Genomic DNA, 24,653 nt, shown 5'->3' with positions numbered 1-24,653 from the left:
GACCCTGCTCCTGTTCTGGGCTGTGTCCTCAGGCAGAGCAGCAGGCGACCCACCTGCTGCCTTTGGAGCCAGGAAACAGCGCTGAGTTTATGCCCCTCCCGGGTAGTTAGTGGGAGTGGAGGGGGGTCACGGAGGTCACCCTGACCAAGGACTGCAATCTGGCAGGACTCTGAATGTGGTTGGTCCAGACGGCCCTGGGCCCTGGCCAGGGGTCCTCGGGTCCAGTAATGGTCAGTGTCCCTGACACTCAGTGCTGGTGGCCTGTGTGGGGACACTGACGTGCTGCCTGGACCCTCTGGACTAGGGGAGTGTGGTTGGCAGGTGGCCTCCAGCTGCCAGCCCCCTCGAACCCGCTGGGGCCGCGTGGGCTGTGGGGGCCATCGAGGGGCTCCCGGCCCGCCCTCCTTGCGTCCACGGCCTCCTCTTCCTCAGGGGTGCGGCCCAGAGTTCTTGCTGTTCCTGGGACATGCCAGAACCTTCCTGTCTGGGCCTCGGCCTGCGCTGTTCCCTGCGCTGGGGTGCCCGTCCCGCGAGGTCGCAGGTGCCCCCTCCCCACCCTCCCGCCCCCTCCCCTCCGCTCCTTCGTGGCCGCGGGGCACCGCTGCTTTAAGGGCGACATCACAAGGCTGTGGAAGGCCAGGGGCGTGGAACTCCGGGCTCTTCTCTTGGTGTTTCTGGAGCGCCCCTGGGCTCTGGATTTCCACCTCCATGGGACCACGGGCCCGCACGTGAGCACTGAGGACGCGGCCATGGCTGAGGGCAGCGAGCTGGTGAACAGGCTCATGATCGAGAACGCAGACCTCAGGAAGCAGGTGCGCCTCATGAAGGAGAACCAGATGCTGAAGCGGCTGCTCAGTGAGAGCTGCCAGGAGAGCTGTGGGCGCGGGGGCTGCGACCTGCTCATCCCCAAGGCGCCTGCCTACCCTGAGGCCTGCTCGCCTTGCAGTGCAGGTGAGCCCGGGCCTGTGTCCTCAGGCGGGTCTGCACCTGGGAGGAGGGCGGACAGGTTACCCGCTTGGGCTGGTGGGGTTCTGTGTCCGTGGTGGCCGCCAAGGTGCTGTCACAGAGGCTACAAACAGCACGTCCAGGTCCACCAAGGTCAGCCCGGGGGTGCTGGCGGGGCCGGCCGTGTGCGCCTCTCCTTTCCTGGGAGCCGGGCCCGCCGGGCACGCTCAGCCCTCGTCCGGGGCAGCTTCGCCCGCCGCGCTGGCCGTCAGTCAAGGCCCGTCGCCTGGACCCCACGACAGGAGTGGGAAGGGCGCCCAGGAGGGGGGAGCTGCAGCATCACCAGCAGGAAGTGAGTGAGGAACCGTAAAACAGCGCGCCCTGTGGGAGCCGCTGCAGAGGCCGTGACACTTGCTGTGAAGGTCAGTTGGCTGTGCTTTAAGCATTTTCACATGTGGAGCATGATTTAGGGCGTGGTTGGAGCCCTGACCTTGGTCTGAGTGGTTGGGATATGGACAGTGGGCCCCTGACCAGGCAACCTCCTTGTCCCTGGAGGTGGTGATCACTCACTGCCCAGTAGGGCGGGCAGAGTCCACACCCCAGCCCTCGCCTGGGGGTGCCCACGCCCGTGGACCTGCCGTCTCTTGGGATGAGCCGTTTTTAACGACAGGGTGTGAGATGGTTTCCTTTCCTTTTGGAAGCAGTTGAAGCTGCTTCCAAAGCTGCTGCCAGTTCCGCAGCAGGATGCCCGGCTGCTCCGGGGACCTCCGTTGTGTGGTCACCTCCTGGAGTCCACCGAATGCCTGCTGCCACCCTGAGCAAGCAGGCCCACGTGGAAGGTGGCACCATCACCCATCAGCCCCTGCACGCAGCTTGTGGGCGCAGGGCCCCGTAAGCGAGCGTGTCCCCAGGGTGCAAGGGTCCCTCACGGCATCTCCACACCTTCAGCCTCAGGGGGGCCTTGAGGAAGGAGCTCAGACAAGCAGGGGGTCCTCGTGGGGGATGGAGGGTAAAGGAGGGGCCCTGCCGGAGCTCAGGACACACACTTGTCCCCGGGCGCTTGCTGAGGAGGGGCTGACCTCACGGTGCTGTGTCCCGCGTGTGACGCCTGCAGAGCACCCGTGCCGCCTTCGCAGCCTACGAGGGACGCCTAGTGCACGGAGGCTCATGGGGCACTTGTCCCAAGGCCTTGCCTGCACTGTGACAACTGTCAAGAGTCACCTGCCTCGTGCCACTCTGTCACCCTTCATCCCAAGAATGGGCCTACCCTCAGGGCTCAGAGCCATCCACGTGGTCAGCGGGCACAGGCTCTCTGGGCCCCCCCTCACTGGGCTGGAAGGGTGGGCTGCGGGGGAGGTGCAGGCCCTCGCTCAGGCTGGGCTGTTCCCTGTCAGAGTCCAAGTCGGGCCAGAGTCTCCGGGACCATGGCCAGCACCCCGCCTGTGGGCAAGCCCAGATCCTGCCGGACAGCAGTCTTAGGAGGAGCCCCAGCCCCTGGCCAGCCCGCGGCCACCAGGCCTTCCACAGAGAGGCCTTGGAGCCCCAGCTGCAGGGCGTGGGCCAAGGTCGGCATGGGCCCCAGCCATCCTCAGGGTCACCTCCATGCCCAGGGTTCAGCCTTCGGCAGAGGGTGCAGCGTTGGCCTTGGGGCTGGACTTGGAGAACCAGCGGGTGTTCCTGCGAGCAGCTCAAGGTACAGACGGGAGAACTGCACACAGCAGCGGCTCACTGTCTGCATTCGAAACAGGATGTGCTCTGAAGACCCATTTTTCCCATTTACCAGAGTCGCTCAGGGAACGTAACTGCCCCCAGGCTGAGCCTGAGCTCCTGACCCCACTCCCAGAGGCGGCCGCTGCCAGCGTCTACTCGGTGTCTCTCTGACATTGTCGGTGGCTGTGTGTGTCTAGGGATCCTTTTAGTTATGTAAATCGGGCTGAGCCGTTCTACACTTTGATTTCCCCAACCGTCCATCTTGCTGTCATTGCCCGTCGGCCCTCTCCTGGAGGGCACACTGTTCCCTGTGGGTTCACCACAAGCCCTTCAGCCTGGACCCCATGACAGGAGCTCCTTTCCAGCTCCCTGTGACCACGGATGGCCCCACGTGTGCATCTGCGGCCTGCCGAGGGGTAGCTGTCGGGAAACCCTTAGGTCAAAGGCCACGTGCAGTTGAAATGTTGAAGAGGACACTGGGGCCCTCTCCAAAAGGCTGCGGCCTCTACACCCTGCATCTTCCCAGTACACGGCCTCACCTGTGGGAGCTGAGCCAGGCCACACCGGTGTCTCCTGGGGCCGCTTCGAGCAGATGGTACACATGATCCAAGGGACAGAGGCGGGGCGGTCCCCTCCCTCCTGGGCCTGATTCCTTCAGACCATCCTGGTCCCCGAGCCCCTTGAGTCATGGAGCCTCCGCTGTTGCCTGGACTCCTTGCTGTCCTGGGTGCAGTGTCAGGTGATTTAAGTAGTTTCTGAGTATCTCTCTGCCTCTTTCCCTTTAACACCGTGATGTGGCTATTTCTGTATTGTTATAAATATATTTCAAATGGCTGTGTAATATTCCCAAAATCAGATGAACCACAATTGAATGAACTCTTCTTATGTTTGAAATGACAGTTCTTTTTTCTTACGCCGAGGTAGATACCACAGCAAAATACTTTATATTTAGGGTTATTTCCTTAGGGTATGTTTTCCTAAAGGTAGAATCACTGGCTCAGAAGGCAGGGGTAATTTTTTTCACATTTCTTCTGCGTACATTTACCCAGAGAATGATTTCATCTACTGCAGTTTTATTAAGCTCTTTTGGCTCTGTTTCTTCAAGCCTCTTCAGCCAGGTCTCACACATAAATCTTTCACGTTAATTAGTTTATCCCTGGAGCACTTTATGTTACTTGTTGTAATCATGGATGGGATTTCTTTTTCCACTGTATTTTCGTTATCAGTGTTGCTGTGTTTTGGAAAACTGTTGATTTGTAGATATTTATCCTATATCCAGCCTGTTCATAAGCTGTTTTATTCTGCTAAGTTTTTCAGTTCATTCTCCTATGTTTTCTAAGTCTGTAGTTGCTCTGTTTACAAACGATCATTTTAAACGAGGTTGGCAGCTCATACACTTGTTTCTGTCTTTGTTCCTCAGAACTCCCAGGACCTTTGGCCTTGGCAGCCTCCCCGCTATCCTCCTGGTGGGTGGTGGGCCGTGAATGGCCCTGTCTGCCCAGGGATCGGGGGGTGTGCAGTCTGGGTGCTGGGGAAGAGTCTTTCTAGTCCTTTTGTTTTTTTTTTTTTTTTTGCGGTACGCGGGCCTCTCACTGTTGTGGCCTCTTCCGTTGCGGAGCACAGGCTCCGGACGCGCAGGCTCAGCGGCCATGGCTCATGGGCCCAGCCACTCCGCGGCATGTGGGATCCTCCCGGACCGGGGCACGAACCCGCGTCCCCTGCATCGGCAGGCGAACTCTCAACCACTGCGCCACCAGGGAAGCCCGTAGTCCTTATTTTTAAAGAACAACAAAAAAAAAAGAACTGAGAAACGGCTTATTTTGTTAAATTTTTATGACCTCGTTTCGGCATCGGCGGAAGTGCCCTCAGCTGCTTCTCACAGCTCGTCTGTGGGGTCTTGTTATGCTGCTTCGTTGAGAGACCCCGTGGGTCCTGGGTCTGAGCTGTGTCTGTTGTGGCATCTGTTTGGCTGGGGCTTTGCTTAGGATCTCTGGACTCTGTTCCTACATGAATCTGGGCTACAGTTTCCTTTCTGTGGGTTGTCTTTGCAGGGATTTGATATCAGCGTTGTGACAATTTATAACCTTAATAATCAAGCATCTTTTAATTTTTTCAGTGTTCCAACCTCGTTTATATGATGTAGGGATTGTGAATTGTTTGGGAACTTGAAAGAACTCACTCACCAACCAATCACCCAGGCCTGCAGCCCTTTGCAGCATAACTATTCTGTAACTTCTAGGTTTTCCTTTTTTGCTTATTGGTCCATTTAGGTTTTCTACTTCTGAGTCATTTAAAATAATTTCCCAGATGATCTCTCCTTTTATTAAAATTTTTAATTAATATTCAATTGTATATAATATCAATACTTTTATAATTTAAACATTATCTTCCTAGTCATTCTTATATCACTTTTCTCATTTCCAATTTTATTCCTTTATGTTTTCTGTTTCTCTAAAGTAGCTTTCCACAGTTTCGCTATCTCATTGGGCTTCCCACAGAGCTGTTTCGAGTTTATTTCTGCTGCCATTTTTATTATTTTCTAACTTTTTCTTTCTTCAAGAGTTCATTCCCATATGAATGTTTAATTTTTTGCTGATGTTTTAGAAGTAATTAAAGGATTTAAGTTACTAATTTCACTCTAAATACAGTTTTTGTTTTATAAAGTATTTTTTTAAATTTATCTTTTGGCTGCGTTGGGTCTTTGTTGCTGCAATGCAGGCTTTCTCTAGTTGTGGTGAGCGGGGGCTACTCTTTGTTGCGGTGCATGGGCTGCTCATTGCATGGCTCCTCTTGTTGTAGAGCATGGAATCTAGGCACGTGGGCTTCAGTAGTTGCAGCACATGGGCTCAGTAGGTGTGGCTCGCAGGCTCTAGAGCGCAGCCTCAGTAGTTGTGGTGAACGGGATTCCTTGCTCCGCAGCATGTGGAATCTTCCCGGACCAGGGCTTGAACCCATGTCCCCTGCATTGGCAGGCGGATTCTTAACCGCTGTGCCACCAGGGAGGTCCCTCTAAATACGAGATTTAAAAAAAAATTTATTTTATTTATTTTTTTATGCAGTAGGTTCTTATTAGTTATCCATTTTATACATATTAGTGTATATATGTCAATCCCAATCTCCCAATTCATCACACCACCACCCCCGCCCACCACTTTCTCCTCTTGCTGTGCATACGTTTGATCTCTACATCTGTGTCTCTATTTCTGCCCTGCAAACCGGTTCATCTGCACCACTTTTCTAGGCTCCACATATATGTGTTAATATATGATATTTGTTTTTCTCTTTCTGACTTACATCACTCTGTATGAGAGTCTCTAGATCCATCCATGTCTCTACAAATGACCCAATTTCGTTCCTGTTTATGGCTGAGTAATATTCCATTGTATATAGGTACCACATCTTCTTTATCCACTCTTCTGTCGATGGGCATTTAGGTTGCTTCCTGGCTATTGTAAATAGTGCTGCAATGAACATTGGGGTGCATGGGTCTTTTTGAATTATGGTTTTCTCTGGGTATATGACCAGTAGTGGGATTGCTGGGTCATACGGTAATTCTATTTTTAGTTTTTTAAGACACCTCCATACTGTTCTCCATAGTGGCTGTATCAATTTACATTCCCACCAACAATGCAAGAGGGTTCCCTTTTCTTCACACCCTCCCCAGCATTTGTTTTTTGTAGATTTTCTGATGATTCCCATTCTAACTGGTGTGAGGTGATACCTCATTGTAGTTTTGATTTGCATTTCTCTAATAATTAGTGATGTTGAGCAGCTTTTCATGTGCTTCTTGGCCATCTGTATGTCTTCTTTGGAGAAATGTCTATTTAGGTCTTCTGCCCATTTTTGGATTGGGTTGTTTGGTTTTTTTAGTATAGAGCTGCATGAGCTGTTTATATATTTTGGAGATTAATCCTTTGCCCATTGATTCGTTTGCAAATATTTTTTCCCATTCTGAGGGTTGTCTTTTCGTCCTGTTTGTAGTTTCCTTTGCTTTGCAAAAGCTCTTAAGTTTCATTAGGTCCCATTTGTTTATTTTTGGTTTCATTTCCATTACTCTAGGAGGTGGATCAAAAAAGATCTTGCTGTGATTTATGTCAAAGAATGTTCTTCCTATGTTTTTCTCTAAGAGTTTTATAGTGTCCAGTCTTACATTTAAGTCTCTAATCCATTTTGAGTTTATTTTTGTGTATGGTGTTAAGGACTGTTCTAATTTCATTCTTTTACATGTAGCTGTCCAGTTTTCCCAGCACCAATTATTGAAGAGACTGTCTTTTCTCCACTGTATATCCTTGCCTCCTTCATCATAGATTAGTTGACCATAGGTACGTGGATTTATCTCTGGGCTTTCTATCCTGTTCCATTCATCTATATTTCTGTTTTTGTGCAAGTACCATATTGTCTTGATAACTGTAGCTTTGTAGTATAGTCTGAAGTCAGGGAGTCTGATTCCTCCCACTCAGTTTTTTTTCCCTCAAGATTGCTTTGGCTATTCAGGGTCTTTTTTGTCTCCCTAAAAATTTTAAGACGTTTTGTTCTAGTTCTGTAAAAATGCCATTGGTAATTTGATAGGGATTGCATTGAATCTGTAGATTGCTTTGGGTAGTATAGTCATTTTCACAATATTGATTCTTCCAATCCAAGAACATGGTATATCTCTCCATCTGTTGGTATCATCTTTAATTTCTTTCATCAGTGTCTTATAGTTTTCTGCATACAGGTCTTTTATCTCCCTAGGTAGGTTTATTCCTAGGTATTTTATTCTTTTTGTTGCAATGGTAAATGGGAGTGTTTCCTTGATTTCTCTTTCAGATTTTTCATCATTAGTGTATAGGAATGCAAGAGATTTCTGTGCATTAATTTTGTATCCTGCAACTCTACCAAATTCACTGATTAGCTCTAGTAGTTTTCTGGTGGCATCTTTAGGATTCTCTATGTATAGTATCATGTCATCTGCAAACAGTGACAGTTTTACTTCTTCTTTTCCAATATGTATTCCTTTTATTTCTTTTTCTTCTCTGATTGCCGTGGCTAGGACTTCCAAAACTATGTTGAATAATAGTGGTGAGAGTGGACATCCTTGTCTTGTTCCTGATCTTAGAGGAAATGCTTTCAGTTTTTCACCATTGAGAATGATGTTTGCTGTGGCATTTAATATGTTGAGGTAGGTTTCCTCTATGCCCATTTTCTGGAGAGTTTTTATCATAAATGGGTGTTGAATTTTGTCAAAAGATTTTTCTGCATCTATTGAGATGATCATATGGTTTTTATTCTTCAATTTGTTAATACGGTGTATCACATTGATTGATTTACATATGTTGAAGAATCCTTGCATCCCTGGGATAAATCCCACTTGATCATGGTGTATGGTCCTTTCACTGCATTGTTGGATTCTTTTTGCTAGTATTTTTTTGAGGATTTTTGCATCTATATTCATCAGTGATATTGGTCTGTAACTTTCTTTTTTTGTAATATCTTTGTCTGGTTTTGTTATCAGGATGATGGTGGCCTCCTCGAATGAGTTTGGGAGTGTTCCTTCCTCTACAATTTTTTGGAAGAGTTTGAGAAGGATGGGTGTTAGCTCTTCTCTAAATGTTTGATAGAATTCACCTGTGAAGCCATCTGGTTCTGGACTGTTGTTTGTTGGAAGATTTTTAATCACAGTTTCAATTTCATTACTTGTGATTGGTCTGTTCATATTTTCTGTTTCTTCCTTGTTCAGTCTTGGAATGTTATACTTTTCTAAGAATTTGTCCATTTCTTCCAGGTTGTCCATTTTATTGGCATAGAGTTGTTTGTAGTAGTCTCTTAGGATGCTTTATATTTCTTCGGAGTCTGTCGTAACTTCTCCTTTTTCATTTCTAATTTTATTGATTTGAGTCCTCTCCCTCTTTTTCTTGATGAGTTTGGCTAAGGTTTTATCAATTTTGTTTATCTTCTCAAAGAACCACCTTTTAGTTTTATTGATCTTTGCTCTGATCTTTATGATTTCTTTCCTTCTACTAACTTTGGGTTTTGTTTGTTCTTCTTTCTCTAGTTCTTTTAGGTGTAAGGTTAGTTTGTTTATTTGAGATTTTTCTTGTTTCTTGAGGTAGGCTTGTATTGCTATAAAATTCCCTCTTAGAAAGTCTTTTGCTGCATCCCGTAGGTTTTGGATCATCGTGTTTTCATCGTAATTTGTCTCTAGGTATTTTTTGATTTCCTCTTTGATTTCTTCATGATCTCTTGGTTATTTAGTAATGTATTGTATAGCCTCCATGTGTTTGTGTTTTTTTTACATATTTTTCCCTGTAATTGATTTCTAATCTCATAACGTTGTGGTCAGAAATTTTGTTTGATATGATTTCAATTTTCTTAAATTTACCAAAGCTTGATTTGTGACCCAAGATATGATCTACCCTGGAGAATGTTCTGTGCACACTTGAGAAGAAAGTGTAATCTTCTGTTTTTGGCTGGAATGTACTATAAATATCAATTAAATCTATCTGGTCTATTGTGTCATTTAAAGCTTGTGTTTCCTTATTAATTTTCTGTCTGGATGGTCTGTCCATTGGTGTAAGTGAGGTTTTAAAGTCCCCACTATTATTGGGTCACTGTTGATTTCCTCTTTTATAGCTGTTAGCAGTTGCCTTATGTATTGAGGTGCTCCTATGTTGGGTGCATATATATTTATAATTGTTATATCTTCTTCTTGGATTGATCCCTTGACCATTATGTAGTGGCCTTCCTTGTCTCTTGTAATATTCTTTATTTTAAAGTGTATTTTATCTGATATGAGTATTGCTACTCCAGCTTTCTTTTGATTTCCATTTGCATGGAATATCTTTTTCCATCCCCTCACTTTCAGTCTGTATGTGTCCCTAGGTCTGAAGTGCGTCTCTTATAGACAGCATATAGATGGGTCTTGTTTTTGTATCTGTTCAGCAAGCCTGTGTCTTTTGGTTGGAGCATTTAATCCATTCACGTTTAAGGTAATTATCGATATGTATATTCCTACTACCATTTTCTTAACTGTTTTGGGTTTGTTTTTGTAGGTCCTTTTCTTCTCTTGTGTTTCCCACTTAGAGAAGTTCCTTTAGCATTTGTTGTAGAGCTGGTTTGGTGGTGCTGAATTCTCTTAGCTTTTGCTTGTCTGTAAAGCTTCTGATTTCTCCATCGAATCTAAATGAGATCCTTGCCGGGTAGAGTAATCTTGGTTGTAGGTTCTTCCCTTTCATCACTTTAATAATACCATGCCACTCCCTTCTGGCTTGTAGAGTTTCTTCTGAGAAATCAGCTGTTAACCTTATGGGAATTCCCTTGTATGTTATTTGTCGTTTTTCCCTTGCTGCTTTCAATAATTTTTCTTTGTCTTTAATTTTTGTCAGTTTGATTATTACGTGTCTTGGCATGTTTCTCCTGCCTGGGACTCTCTGCACTTCCTGGACTTGGGTGGCTATTTCCTTTCCCATGTTAGGGAAGTTTTCAACTATAATCTCTTCAAATATTTTCTCAGGTCCATTCTCTCTCTTTTCTCCTTCTGGGACCCCTATAATGTGAATGTTGGTGCATTTTAATGTTGTCCCAGAGATCTCTTAGGCTGTCTTCATTTCTTTTCATTCTTTTTTCTTTATTCTGTCCTGCGGCAGTGAATTCCACCATTCTGTCTTCCAGATCACTTATCCCGTCTTCCTTGGTTTTGCTGCTATTCATCCTTCTAGTGTATTTGTCATTTCAGTTATTGTATTACCCATCTCTGTTTGTTTGTTCTTTAATTCTTCTAGGTGTCTGTTTTTTAATTCTTCTAGATCTTTGTTAAACATTTCTTGTATCTTCTCGACCTTTGCCTCCATTCTTTTTCCGAGGTCCTGGATCATCTTCACTATCATTATTCTGAATTCTTTTTCTGGAAGGTTTCCTGTCTCCACTTCATTTAATTGTTTTTCTGGGGTTTTATCTTGTTCCTTCATCTGGTACATAGCCCTCTGACTTTTCGTCTTGTCTATCTTTCTGTGAGTGTGGTTTTTGTTCCACAGGCTGCAGGATTGTAGTTCTTCTTGCTTCTGCTGTCTGCTCTCTCCTGGAGAATTTAGATGATTACTTTTATCCACCAGTTCGTTTTCAGACTTGCTCAGTTTGTAATGCTCTTAAAACATCCAGGTTCAGATGTAGAGTCAGCAGCATCAGAAACTCAGATGATAGCTCTTGACTGATGTAGACAAAGATGAATCAATAGTCAATCTAATGATACCAAGGGACCACTGCTTATCGAAAACCCAGTCTTCAAACTGAGAGCAGAGTTCTTCCCGTTACATGTTAAATCCTCTCTGAAATCCTGCTAGTGTTGGAGGGTCTCCTGCAGAGGCGCGGGTGGCTATGTCTCACTGTGAGGACAAGGACACTGGCAGCAGAAGTTCTGGAAAGTACTCTCCTTGGCGTGAGCCCTCCCAGAGTCCACCTAAATACAGTTGGTTTTTTTTTTTTAAACAAATCCTACAGCTTGGCTTGGGTTGTTATTCTTTTTAAATTTATTTATTTATTTGTTTATGGCTGTGTTGGTTCTTCGTTTCTGTGTGAGGGCTTTCTCTAGTTGCGGCAAGCGGGGGCCACTCTTCATCGTGGTGTGCGGGCCTCTCACTATCGCGGCCTCTCTTGTTGCAGAGCACAGGCTCCAGACGCGCAGGCTCAGTAGTTGTGGCTCACGGGCCTAGTTGCTCCGTGGCATGTGGGATCCTCCCAGACCAGGGCTCGAACCCGTGTCCCCTGCATTAGCAGGCAGATTCTCAACCACTGCGCCACCAGGGAGGTCCCTAAATACAGTTTTCAATGTACTGATGTCGTAGTATATATAGTGTTCTGATTTTCAGTATTTTTCAATAATCATTTTCTTCCTATTTTTATTTCCTCCTTGATCTGATCATTACTTAAGAGAATGCTTTTAATTCTGAGGAGATGGAGTTTTCTATTGACTCTCATTTTTCACTTACAGTTTTATTGTAATGTGACCTGAAAATTTGGACTTCACTGAGGATTAAATAAAATTTTTTTTTAACGTTTAACACAAATTTATTAAGGCTTAGGAATAACAGAAGGGGATTTCAATTCACTAAATAGAAACTAAATGAAAAGTGCAAACCCACCTGGCCACACAACAATCCCTCATAGATGTGGCTCTTCCCCAAGTCCATGAGGTGTTTTTCCAGCCCCTGCCCACTGCTGGAACAGCCCACCTCCCCTCGGAATGTTTGCATCCTGAACACAGGGCTCCAGGCTCCTCGGGCTGAGCCAGAGGAAGAATCCAGCTCTGGGGACCCTTGATGCCTCAGCCTTGGTAAGTCCCTGAGGCGTGTCCCGTTGGCAGTTTGTGGGCTGTGTGTTTGGCAGGGGATGCACATCGAGGGACACTGATCGCGGCTTTGCTTTTACAAGGAAATCTGGAAACAGCCCCACGTGCCTCAGTGGGATGATGGTTAAAAAAATCTGTGTCTGTGTGCAAGTGTGTGTGCACGTGTGCCGGGAAATGGTTAAATGAACCAGTGAGCTACCAAATGACTCAGTCAATGTGGATAAATCTCAACAAAAGATAAGTTTCAGAATAAAACATGTGTCAGATGATACCATTTATGTAAAATTTAAGAAACACATAACAGTCACTGTCACAGTGTGTGGATGCACAGGTTGGAGGAGGCATCAGAGGCACCCATGCTCACTGTGCCCATGAACCTGAGGCTGCTGGTGTCCTTGGGCGCCGGCGCCCATAGCTGTCTCGCCCACGTGTCCGTCACCTCCTCCAAAGCGTAAAGGGGAGCAGGTGTCAGAGCCGGGGCAGGGTGTGTGCGTTTTCTTAAAGTGGTCTCTGCACTTCTCGGGATGTTTCGGGAACCTCAGCCTGACGTCTCCTTCCTCTCCTCCCTGCCCTAGTTCCAGATTTTGGAAGGTTCAACGGTGGCCCTGATGCACCCTCCCAGCTGCAGGCGTCCTCCCTGGAGGATCTGCTGTGCTCACATGCCCCCCTCTCCAGCGAGGACGATGCCTCCCCGGGCTGTGCGACCTCCTCCCAGGTGCCCTTCAAGAATTTCCTCAGCTCCCCAGAGCTGTCTGTGCCCCGTGGCTCTGACCGGAAGCTGTCCCCGCTCCCGAGTTCCTTGCAGGACCCGCTGGCGGACAAGAGCCTGCTGGAGCCCAGGGAGGTGGGCCGGCCCAAGAAGGTGTGCTTCTTGGAGAGCAGCCTGCCCTCCGGGGACAGGACCAGGAAGAGCTTCTACCTTAACGGTACAGCGGGCCAGGGGTGGGTGCAGGGTGGGAGGCGCTGCTGGGGAGAGTGGTCCGGGCTCTGTGCTGCTGCATTTATCTGTGTCAGTATTGATTCCAATACACAGTGTCTCAATGACTATAGCTTTAAAATAAGACTGTAAATCAGATGGTATAAGTTCTTCAACTTTGTTCTTTTTGTCCAAGTTGTTCTGCCTATTCTAGGTTCTGTATGAATGTTAGAATCAACTTGCCCATTTCTACAAGAAAACCTTGCTGGCATCTACATTGAAAATTGGTTGTTCACGGTCTTCTGTTGGAAGAAGATTCTATCCAGGACTTTACAGTTAGAGAGGAGAAGTCACTGCCTGGCTTCAAAGCTTCAAAGGACAGGCTGACTCTCTTGTTAGGGGCTAATGCAGCTGGTGACTTGAAGTTGAAGCCAGTGCTCATGTATCTTCTGAAAATCCTACGGCCCTTAAGAATTATGCATTTATCATCTGAAAATCCTAAGAGCACTCTGCCTGCGCTCTATAAATGGAAAACAAAGCCTGGATAACAGCACATCTGTTTGCAAAATGGTTTACTGAATATTTTAAGTCCCCTACTGAGACCTACTGCTCAGAAAAAAAGATTCCTTTCAAAATATTACTGCCCATCAACAATGCACCTGGTCACCCTGGAGCTCTGATGGAGATGCACAATGAGATAAAGGTTGTTTTCATGTCTGCTAACACAACATCCATCCTGTAGCCCATGGATCAAGGAGTCATTTTGACTTTCAGGTCTTATTATTGAAGAAATACATTCCGTAAGGGTACAGCCACCACAGACAGTGATTCCTCTGATGGATCGGGGCAAAGTCAATTGAAACCTTCTGGAAAGGATTCATCATTCTAGATACCATTAAGAACATTCATGATTCACGGGAAGAGGTCAACATATCAACATTAACAGGAGTTTGGAAGAAGTTGGTACCAACCCTCATGGATGACTTTGAGAGGTTCAAGACCTCAGTGTGGGGCTTCCCTGGTGGTGCAGTGGTTAAGAATCCGCCTGCCAATGCAGGGGATACGGTTTCGAGCCCTGGTCCTGGAAGATCCCACATCCTGTGGAGCAACTAAGCCTGTGCGCCACAACTACTGAGCCCGCACACCACAACTACTGAAGCCCGCATGCCTAGAGCCCGTGCTCCGCAATAAAAGAAGCCACCTCAATGAGAAGCCCTCGCACTGCAACAAAGAGTAGCCCCTGCTTACTGCAACTAGAGAAAGCCTGGGCGCAGCAACGAAGACCCAATGCAGCCAAAAACAAAACAAAACCAAACCCTAATATTCGATTATTTTTTTAAAAAAAGACCTTAGTGGGGGAAATAACTGCAGATGTGGTGGAAACTGCAGGAGAACTAGAATCAGAAGTGGAGCCTGAGATGTGACTGACTTGCTGCAATCTCAGGATAAAGCCTTCATAGATGAGGAGCTGCTTTTTATGGATGATCTAAGAAAGTGGATTCTTGAAATGGAATCTACTCCTAGTGAAGATGCTGTAAAGATTGTTGAAATGACAACAAAGGATTTAGAACATTACATAAACGTAGTCAATAAAGTAGCAGCAGGGTTTGAGAGGATTAACTTTAATTTTGAAAGAAGTTCTATTGTGGGTGAAATGCTATGAAACAGCAATGCATGCTACGGAGGAATTATTCTTGAAATGAGTTGCAGTCAATGTGGCAAACTTCACTGTTACCTTTTTAAAGAAATTGCCACACCAACCCCAGCCTTCAGCAGCCACCACCCTGATCAGTCAGCAGCCATCAGCACTGAGGCAGGGGCCCTCCCCAGCAAAAAGGTTGTGACTCACTGAAGGCTCAAATGATGGTTAGCATTTTTTAGCAATAAAATATTTTAAAATTAAGGTATGTACATTGGAGTTTTTTTGGACGTAATGTTATTGCACACTATAGACTACAGTATAGTGTAAAACTAATTTTATGTGCACTGAAAAACCAAAAAAGTTCATGTGACTTGCTTTAGTGTGATATTTTGCTTTATTGTGGTGGTCTGGAACTGGATCAGCAATATATCCAAGGTATGCCTGTATATCTCTCCATTTATTTAGTTCTTTAAAAATATCGCTCAAGCCGCCGTCCTCGTTAGTATAGTGGTGAGTTTCCCCGCCTGTCATGCCGGAGACCGGGGTTCGATTCCCTGACAGAGAGGCAACACGCCCTCGGGACTTCCCTGGTGGAGCAGTGGTTAAGAATCCGCCTGCCAATGCGGGGGACTCAGGTTCGAGCCCTGGTCTGGGAAGATCCCACGTACCGCAAAGCACCTAAGCCCATGCACCACAACTACTGAGCCTGTACTTTAGAGCCCGTGAGCCACAACTACTGAGCCCGTGTGCCACAACTACTGAAGCCCGCGCACCTAGAATCCGTGCTCCGCAACAAGAGAAGGCACTGCAATAAGAAGCCCGCGCACCACAACGAAAACCCAACGCCTCCAATAAATAGATAAATAAATAAGTTAAAAAAATATTGCTCAGCAATATTTTATAGTCTTCTGTGTACAGATCTTGCACATTTTTGTTGAATTTATCCCTTAGTATTTGTTTTTGATGCTGAAAAATAAATAGTATTGTTTTTATCAATATGAATTTCGGATTGTTTCTAGTATACAGTAACACAATTGGTTTTGTATATTGACCCCATGATGGTTAATTTTATTTGTCAACTTGACTGGGCCATTAGGTGCCCAGATATTTGGTCAAACATTATTCTGGGTATTTCTGTGAGGATGTTTTTGGATGAGTTTAATATTTAAATCAATAGACTGAGTAAAGTAGATTGACTTCCTTAATGTGGGTGGGCCTCATCCAATCACTTGAAGGCCTGAATAGGACAAAAAGGCTGACTCTCTCCTAAGTAAGAGGGAATCCCTCCTGCCTGACTGCCTTTGGATTGCAACTGAAATCTCAGCTCTCATGCCTCCAGTCCTTTGAACTGGAGCCACACCATTGATTCTCTTGTTTCTCAGACCTTGAGCTCAGACTGAGACTATATCATCAGCTCTTCTGAGCCTCCAGCTTGCTGACTCACCCTCACAGATCTTGGGACTTGTCAGTTTTCATAATCACACACACACACACACACACACCACATATGGTTCTGTTTCTGTTTCTCTAAAGAACCCTGACAAATAGAACCTTGTATCTTGCAACTTAACTGAACTCACATATTTGTTCTAGTAGTTTTTTTTTAGATTCTTTAGGATAGATACCATGTCATTTGTGAATAAAGACAAAGTTATTTTTTCATTTCTAATCTGTATGCCTTTAATTTCTTTTTCTTGTCTTATTGCATTGGCTGGAACAGTGTTGAATAGAAATGGTGACAGTGGGCATTCTTTTCTTTTTTGGATGTAGGGGGAAAGCATTCCGTCTGTCACCATTAAGTATGATGTTAGCTAAGTTTTGTAGATGCCCTCCATCAGGTTGAGGAAGTTCCCTTTAATTCCTTGTTTGCTCACAGTTATCCTGGATGTATTTTGGAATTTGTTGAATGCTTTTTCTGCACCTATTGAGATGAGCATTTGGTTTTCATCTGTAGTTTGTTAATATGGTAAATAACATTGATTGATTTTTGAATTATAAACCAACCTTGCATTACTGAGATAAACCTCACTTGGTCATGATGTATTATACTTTTTTGTATTGTTTGATTCAATTTACTAAATTTTTGTTAAGAATTTTTGCAGTCTGTGAGGGATATTGGTTTTCTTATAATGTCATTTTTTGACTTTTATATTGGGTTAATGTCAGCCTCAGTGAATGAGGAAGAAAGTGTTCCATTCTCTTTAATTATCTAGATGAGTTTGTGTAGAATTGGCATTATGTATTCCTTAGGTGTCTGGTAAAATTCATCACTGAAACCATCTGAGCATTGAATTTTCTTTGTAGGAACATTCTCTCCCCACCCCAACAAATTCAGTTTCCTTAGTTGATATAAGGCTGTTCAAATTTTTTTTTATTTCTTCTTGAGTGAGATTTGGTAGTTCACTCACAAAAAAAGATACAAAAGTGAGCTTTTGTATCTTTTAAGGAATTGGTTCATTTCATCCCAGTTGTTAAATTTATTGGCATAAAGTTGTTGTTAATATTACATTATTATCCTTTTAATGTCTGTAAAATCTGTGGTGATGCCATCTCTCATTTCTGATAGTGGTAATTTTTGTCTTCTTTTTTTCTGTAATAAGTCTGGATAGAGGTTTATCAATCTTACTGACTTTTTTTCTTTGAGGAATAGGTTTTTGGCTGGATCTTGGAAGGCCCAAGTTGGCTAGACATGATTTCTAGATCCTCTCAGGTGTAGCTCGTTTCTTCTGCCTAATTTATACTTTAGGGAAGCAGGGAGAAGGACTGATTTCTGATGAGATAAATGTATTAATACAGAAGGGGGAGTTTGCAGCCTGCTCCTCCATGGGCCCCATTTTCCCTAACATGTTCCTGTGCAGTGTATCTGGTTCTCAGCTTTAATTCCTGGGCACCTTCTACAGCACTGCTAAGTGATTAAGGAAGGAGAACACTGAAAACTATAAAACATGGTTGAAAGAAATTAAGACCTAAAAAAATGGAAAAAATCTTGCAGTCTTGGCTTAAAAGACTTACTATTATCAAGATGGCAAAACTCCCCAAATTGATCCACAAATCTCAATGCAAATCCTTATCAAAATCCCACCTGGCTCCTTTGCAGAAATTGACATGCTGATCCTAAAATTTGTATGGAAATGCATGGGACTCAGAATAGGCAAAGCAATCTTGAAAAAGGAGAATAAAATCGGAGGACACACATTTCCCAATTTCAAAATTTATTATAAAGTTACAGTAATCAACAGCATGGTACTGATATAAGAACAGGCATACAAGTCGATGAAATAGAATAAGTCCAGAGATAAACCCATGCATTTACAGGTTTGATCTTTGACAAGGGTTACAAGACAATTCAGTGGGGAGAGAAGAGTCTTTTCAACAAACGGTGCTGGGAAAGTGGATATCCAGGTGCAAAATAATGAAGTTGGACTTCACACAATGTAGAAAATTAACTAAAAATAGATCACAGACTTAAAAGACCTAAAACCATAAAACTCTTAAAAGAAAACATAGACATAACTCTTATGACCTTGGATTTGGCAATAGAGTCATAGCTGTGACACCAAAGGCATGAGCAACAAAAGAAAAAACAGATATATCAGACTTTATCAAAGGTAAACACTTTGGTATTTCAAAGGGACATTTCAAAAAAGTGAAAAGTCAACTCACGGAATGGGAGAAAATATGTGTAAATCATGTATCCGATAAGGGAACAGTATCCAGGATATATAAGAACACTTACAACTCCTCAGTAAAAGACAAACAGTCCAATTAAAAATGGGCAAAGAATTTAAATAGACATTTCCCCAAAGAAGGCAGACAAATGGCCAATAAGCACGTGAAAAGATGTTCAGTATCCTCAGCCATCAGCGAAATGCAAATGAAAACTGCAGTGAGACACAACTTCACATCCACCAGGATGGTTATAATAAAAAAGACGGACGGGGCTTCCCTGGTGGCGCAGTGGTTGAGAGTCCGCCTGCCGATGCAGGGGACGCGGGTTCGTGCCCCGGTCCGGGAAGATCCCACATGCCGCGGAGCGGCTGGGCCCATGAGCCATGGCCGCTGAGCCTGTGCGTCCAGAGCCTCTGCTCCGCAACGGGAGAGGCCACAGCAGTGAGAGGCCCGCGTACCGCAAAAAAAAAAAAAAAAAAAAGACGGACAATAAGCAGTGTTGGAGAGGGAGTGGGGGAATTGGAACCTACACACCTTGCCCCTGTGGAAAACAGTCTGGCAGTTCCTCAAAAAGTTAGACATAGAGTTACCTCGTGTCCCAGCAATTCCATTCCTAGGTATATCACCGAAAGACCTGAAAACATTTGTCCACACAAAAATGTTTATGTGAGCGGTCATAGCAGCATTATTCATATTAGCCAACAAGTGGAAGCAGCCCAGATGCCTATCAGTGGAGGAAGGGATAAACAGAATGTGCTGTATCCATACCACGGAATGTTGTTCAGCCATAAATAGGACTGAAGTCCTGACTCACGGTACAACATGGATGTGCCATGAAAACATGCTGGGTGAATGAAGCCAGTCACGAAAGACCACATGTTATGTGATTCCACTGATATGAAATGTCCAGAGTAGATAAATCCATAGGGTCAGAAGGCGGGTGCGTGGCTGCAGGGTGAGCTGTGAGCGAGTGCTAGTTGGGTGCGGGGCTTGTAGACTGCTGATGGCCATACGACTTGGTGAGTATACTAAAAGCCACTGGATTGCATATTTGAAAGAGTGAATTTTATAATGTGAGTTACATCTCAATAAAAAGAGTTAAAAGTCATTGGGACGCAGCGAGCCCCTCAACCTCAGTTCCTTTGTGTGTAAGTGGAGCCTGAGGCCCCTCGAAGGCTCATCGTGAGGATAAGTCAAACCACGGAAGGACCAGAGACGCTCCTGGAGGAGGGAACGGAAGCAGCCCGGCTCAGCTGGGTTGGTTGCTCGGGGCCTCAAGGGCCCCTCTGAGGGGGTCCGAGCCCCTGTTACCAGGAACCTCCCCGTCACCCCCGGTTTAACCCTGAGTCCAGAGCCTGTCCTGCCGCTCCGGCCGCAGCCGCCAGATTACTTTCTCGACACCCGCTGTGGCTCCCTGTCTCCACAGGCTCAGCCCAGCATTTCTCCTGGGCCCTCGGACACCTGGCTCTCTGCCTCCCCCAACCCTGTGACCTTGTGACCCCAGGGCCCTCACAGGGCTCTGGGTCTTGTGGCTCAGGGGAGGACCCCTGCCCCGGGCACCCACACCCCCTCGGCCCCCATGCTGGCCCTCCCATCTGCCCGGCCCACATCCCCTGAGACCCGGAGTGCTCTGAGTTCGGCCTCGTCCTCCCCACTCAGCACCTGCACAGGCGCGGCCGAGGGAGCGGAAGGACGGATGTCCCCCCAGCCTCTCCTGGTGTCCACAGAGGAGGAGGCTGCCGATCCCTGGCCTTGATAAGCCCGTGCTGACTGGCAATCACGTTCCTGTGGAGAGTGACCAGGCGGGGTTCTGGGACGGGGGGCTGTGTGGACAGTCACAGGATGTGGCCGAGGGAAGCAGAACAGCTGCCCGATGTCACGGGCAGGGCTGGTCCTGGAGCCCAGTGCTCACGCCCACACAGACAGCCCGCAGGAGCAGTTCAGCCACTCCCCGGGCCACTGAGCCCTGCCGGCATGGCTGGGGAGTCAGGCCGAGCTCTCTGTGTGCTGGGGGTCCTGAGCCTTCGGTGGGCACAGGTGTCTGTGGGTAACAGGACCGGGGGGCCGGCTCTCCACGCAGAGCACCTATCCCGTTTGTGCACTGCCCGCCCGGTGGACGGACCCAGCAGGGCTGTACCATCCGACACCCTCGGAAGGGGTTTGGATCACGGGCACTGCCCGCCCGGTGGACGGACCTGGCAGGGCTGCACCATCCGACACCCTTGGAAGGGGTTTGGATCACGGGCACTGCCCGCCCGGTGGACGGACCCGGCAGGGCTGTACCATCCAACACCCTCGGAAGGGGTTTGGATCACGGGCGGGTTTGAAGGTTGCAGGGCTTTTAGGAAAGCTTTAGAAATGGGCGCGTTACTAAATGTCTCCCGTGGGGAAGAAAGGGCAGAGCGTGGAAGGCACCGGATGCTCTGCCGAGAGCCCGCGTCCCCCGCCGGGCGTGTCCTGGTCAGTGAGGGCGCCCCGGGCATTGTGAGGCAGGCCCTTTCTCACCCAGCCGTCTCTCAAGGTCAGGTGCACCTGGTGATAACAGTGTGACCTTCAGAGAGCACAGTGGTCTTGAAGGGTATTGATCGTATCACGGTTGTCAGGTGGAAGACTTGCTGACATCGGAGACTGCTGTGGGGAGGGGAGATTTGGGAGCAGGTTTTGGAGGGGAGGGCGGTTGATGTGCCGGGGTGACGGTGGGAAATAATTAAAATTAGAATCTGCCAGCGCAGCAATCCTATTCACAACGAAGGAAAGTCTTATTACCGAACAAGCACTAGCCCAGCATGCGAGGCACACGGGCTGCCAAGACAGAGCTACGCAGACTGGATCCACACGTGTTACTTACATGTCCTTCAGTTAACCAGACCCACCCTCAGGTGGGGGACACGCCTAGCCTGTCCTGAGTTCACCTGGTCTCAGGGCTGGGGCCTCTGAGGGGTCAACTTAGACTGGGTGCTGAGCAGACTCGGGGACAAGAAAATAATGCTGGGCTGTGAAACAGGCTTTTAGAGTGTTTACGCCCATCTTTGTTGGGGAGCGGGGGAGGGATGGAGAAAGGACCTGGGATCAGGGTGCTCAGGGAACATGCCAAGAACGGGGAGGAAAGGAAAGCTCTCTTTCCCCTTTGGCAACAGAAAATTCAAAGTTTCCTTTTAAATTTGTGTTTGCCTCACAGTGGAGGGCAGGTGTCAGTGGGGAGGAGGGTGCCCCCTCAGGTCACAACCAGGGCCTTGCGGAAGGCTCTGCCGGGCCCCCGAGGCTTCACCGCAAACGCACAGTGTCTGCGTTCGGGTCGGTCCTCTCCCTGAAATGGACCCTGGAGCACAGGCAGGAGGAAGGTGGGTGGCCCCTGACCCTCCGAGTCCTGGCCGGCCTGTCTCACTGGCCCCCCCGCCCCCTCCCCCTTGCAGAGACCCAGAGCTTTGCCGGCACCGAGAAGGACGGGCGCATCGTTGGGGAGATCACCTCCCAGCTGGACTGGTGCATCCTGGCCTATGTCTTCCCAGGGGTGACCCGGCTCTATGGCTTCACTGTGTCCAACATCCCTGAGAAGATCAAGCAGGTGCGCCTCCCTGCCTGGGGGCCCTCCCTGCCCTAGAACACCCCCTGCCCCGGGGCCCCCTTGCTGCCCCATCACACGTGGTGCCCACGCAGCTGCAGCCCTGGGCGAGCCTGAGTGGTGTCTGAGGCAGATGTGCCGGGGACACGATGAGCTGGTCCCATCTCAGGAGTGGCTCCAGGCCGGGGAGTACTTTGACGCTTAGCCCCAGCTGGCAAGACACCTTCTGCGAGCCTGGAGTGCCGCTCCCTGCTCTCCCTGACACTGTGCTGGAGGGAAACTGGGGGACGGCTCCCCTGGTGGGGTCCTGGCTGTGGGCCTCATTGTCACCACCTACACAGCTGCGCTAGGGGAATCTAGCCCCTGCCCAACCCCCCGCCCTGGGCCTGGGCCTCACCTCCCGCCCCACTCCATGGCCCCGCCTGCGGGTTCCCGGCTCTGCCCGCCCACCCGCGCCTGTGCCCACAGACGTCCATCAAGTCCCTGGACGGCTCAGTGGACGAGAAGAAGCGGCTGGAGCTGACGCACTGCTACCTGACGCTGACGGCGCGCCTGGAGAGGCTGGGCTACAAGCGCGCTGTGCACCCCGTGTTCAGCGAGTTCCTCATCAACACCTACGGCATCCCGAAGCAGCGGCCCGACCTGCGCGCCAACCCGCTGCACAGCAGCCCGGCCGCCCTGCGCAAGTTGGTCATCGACATCGTGCCCCCCAAGTTCCTGGGCGACTCGCTGCTTCTGCTCAACTGCCTGTGCGAGCTCTCCAAGGAGGACGGCCGCCCGCTCTTCGCCTGGTGAAGCCTCCGACCCGCGCCTCCCTGCAATAAACGCGTGTTGTAACCCGGGCGCCGCGCTCCTCGTCCGCTCTCCGGAGAGCGCGCTGAGGGCGCCAGGGCCCGGTACGCCTACGCCCGCGCTGTCCCGACACGCTGGCCGGCGCCCGGCTGCCCGCCCCACCGCCCACACCTGCGCAGCGGGTCGCACTCTATTAAAAGTCGTCTGTTTGCTGTTCCTCCTTTACCGCTGCTCTTTGAGGGCAGAGGCCCCACTGTATTTGGAACGAGGCCACCAACCCTGAGGACCCGCCAGCACACACGGCACCTGGTCCCCTCCCCTGGGGTCGCAGTGCCTCCTCTTGGAAGGGCAGCGGTCCGTCCCCCTGCGGGTTTCCCTGAAGGCGGAGCCTGGGGCAAGGATTCCGCAGCAGGCAGGGCAGCTGCAGAATCTGCAGGGCGGAGTGAAAACACAGGCCCCTTTTTCAAAAGTCAGGAATTGCGAGACAGCGACTGCAGCGCTTTAAACCACGTGCCCGCGTGCAGCTGTGTGGGTGCGCCCTGCCGGCGAGGCTGGCGCAGGACGGGCAGTTTACTTGGGAGATGATTCAAGGAAGCAGGAGCCCCCATGGGAAGGGGAGCCAGTGTGCAAAGGGCGTCGATTTTCTGCCTGGTTCTGGGATCGAGAGCCCTGGTCCCTTTGGTTGGAAGGTGGTAGTAGAAACCAGCAACCGGGTGCTGGTGAGATGGCTTTTTCCTGTAAGTGGTGGAGCTTTCTAGGGTCCCCTATTCAGGAGCTATTTTTAGCACCTGCCAAAAATTTTAATGTCTCAAAACTGCCCCCAAGAACTGGTCCCACTCCCCTGAGATAGAAAAAAAATAGAAAAGAAAAGAAAAAAAAAAACTGGTCCCAGCATCACACTGGGTCCTGTCCCTGCATCTTGCGTTCCCAGCCGTAGCCAAGCCCTGGCCCAGAACCGTCTCTGTAGGACACACAGCCCCACTCCTGCCAGAGCCCTCTGGCCCCCAACTCTCCTGAAGCCTGGAGAGGGCAGGTGGCCCCCTGAGGCTCTGCAGTCAGGACACCTTCCTGGTTCCTTCTCTGCTGTAGGTATGAGGATGAAGGTGCTAGGGCGCCCTAGCCTTGTGTGTCCCAGATGCACTGGCCCCTGTCGCAGTCAGCTCAGGTGCTGTAACAAATACCACCGACAGGGCGGCTTAAAAAATAGAAATTTATCATCTCACAGTTCTGGAGGCTGAAATCTGCGATCCAGGTGCAACAGGGCTGGTTCCTCCTGGGGCCTCTCCCCTGGGCACGTGGACAGCTGTCTCCTCCCTGTGTCCTCACATGGTCATCACTCTCTGTGGGTGTCTGTGTCCTAATCTCATAAGGATGCCACTCCTATGGGATCAGGCCCACTCTAGTGACCTCATTTTAACCTCATTATCTCTGCAAAGACCCTGTCTCCAGGCACAGTCATGCTGGGATTAGGCCTTCGACATATAAATTTGGGGGCGGGGGTCACAATTCAGCCCTTAACAGACCTCATCCCTCCCAGCTGCCAGACACTACCCTTGCTGAGACTCCCCACCACCTGGGGGCCCTCTGCAGGACGCAGGGCCGTCTGGTGGGCACTTTGGGCCCCCACCCCTGGGCCTGCGGGCTCTTTCGGGTTAGACCTGGCGTCGGGGCCTGAGTTTGGAGAGCTGCCCTGGTTAAGCCCTCGCAAAGGACCAGGTGCTGCCGGGGTGCCCACGTCCCCTCCTGGGACCCGGGGGGCAGGACGGCCATCACCCACGTTCACCCACAGTCGGCCCAGGGAGCCACAGCTGGACAGGACGGGCCTGCCCCTAGCCTCCAGGGTCTCTGGGCTCGCCCAGCCCTTCTCCCTCTTCCAGTCCCCGTGAGCAGCTGCTGGAGGGGGGGGCTTCCCAAGGACCAGAGAGCTGCTGACCCGAGGGATCTGGGCATCCCCTCTCCTGGCCCTGTGGTGACTGCAAGGGGTGAAACAGCTGCGGACGCTGACCCCACAAAGGCCGCGTGGGGGCCTGCTTCCGGGAGGAGCACGGATGGCTGCAGTCTGCTCTTGGGAGGGAGGGGTCTGTGGGGGTCCATG

General features: G+C 48.9%; 1 protein-coding gene across 1 annotated transcript; it reads left to right on the top strand.

Moving 5' to 3' along the window:
- Positions 1–749: 749 nt before the first annotated feature.
- Positions 750–22,754, top strand: SPATC1L (spermatogenesis and centriole associated 1 like). The gene is made up of 6 exons (XM_060149097.1): positions 750–951; positions 1,055–1,297; positions 2,340–2,510; positions 12,553–12,903; positions 21,618–21,769; positions 22,235–22,754. Exons 1-6 carry the CDS (start codon positions 750–752, stop codon positions 22,559–22,561), a joined length of 1,446 nt encoding a protein of 481 aa, XP_060005080.1. The 3' UTR covers positions 22,562–22,754.
- Positions 22,755–24,653: the final 1,899 nt, after the last annotated feature.

The sequence above is a fragment of the Lagenorhynchus albirostris genome, chromosome 5 (assembly GCF_949774975.1).
Source record: "Lagenorhynchus albirostris chromosome 5, mLagAlb1.1, whole genome shotgun sequence".
Lineage (NCBI taxonomy): Eukaryota > Metazoa > Chordata > Mammalia > Artiodactyla > Delphinidae > Lagenorhynchus > Lagenorhynchus albirostris.
The sequence above is the reverse complement of the archived record's forward strand: the minus strand, read 5'-3'. Positions and strand labels throughout refer to the sequence as shown.

Bases quoted from the DNA above. Each gene is read 5' to 3' on its own strand.
- SPATC1L (XM_060149097.1), top strand. From the start codon at position 750: ATGGCTGAGGGCAGCGAGCTGGTGAACAGGCTCATGATCGAGAACGCA. The intron at 952-1,054 runs GTGAGCCCGGGC...GTGGCCGCCAAG, and splicing joins CTGCTCGCCTTGCAGTGCAG to GTGCTGTCACAGAGGCTACA. The intron at 21,770-22,234 runs GTGCGCCTCCCT...CTGTGCCCACAG, and splicing joins TCCCTGAGAAGATCAAGCAG to ACGTCCATCAAGTCCCTGGA.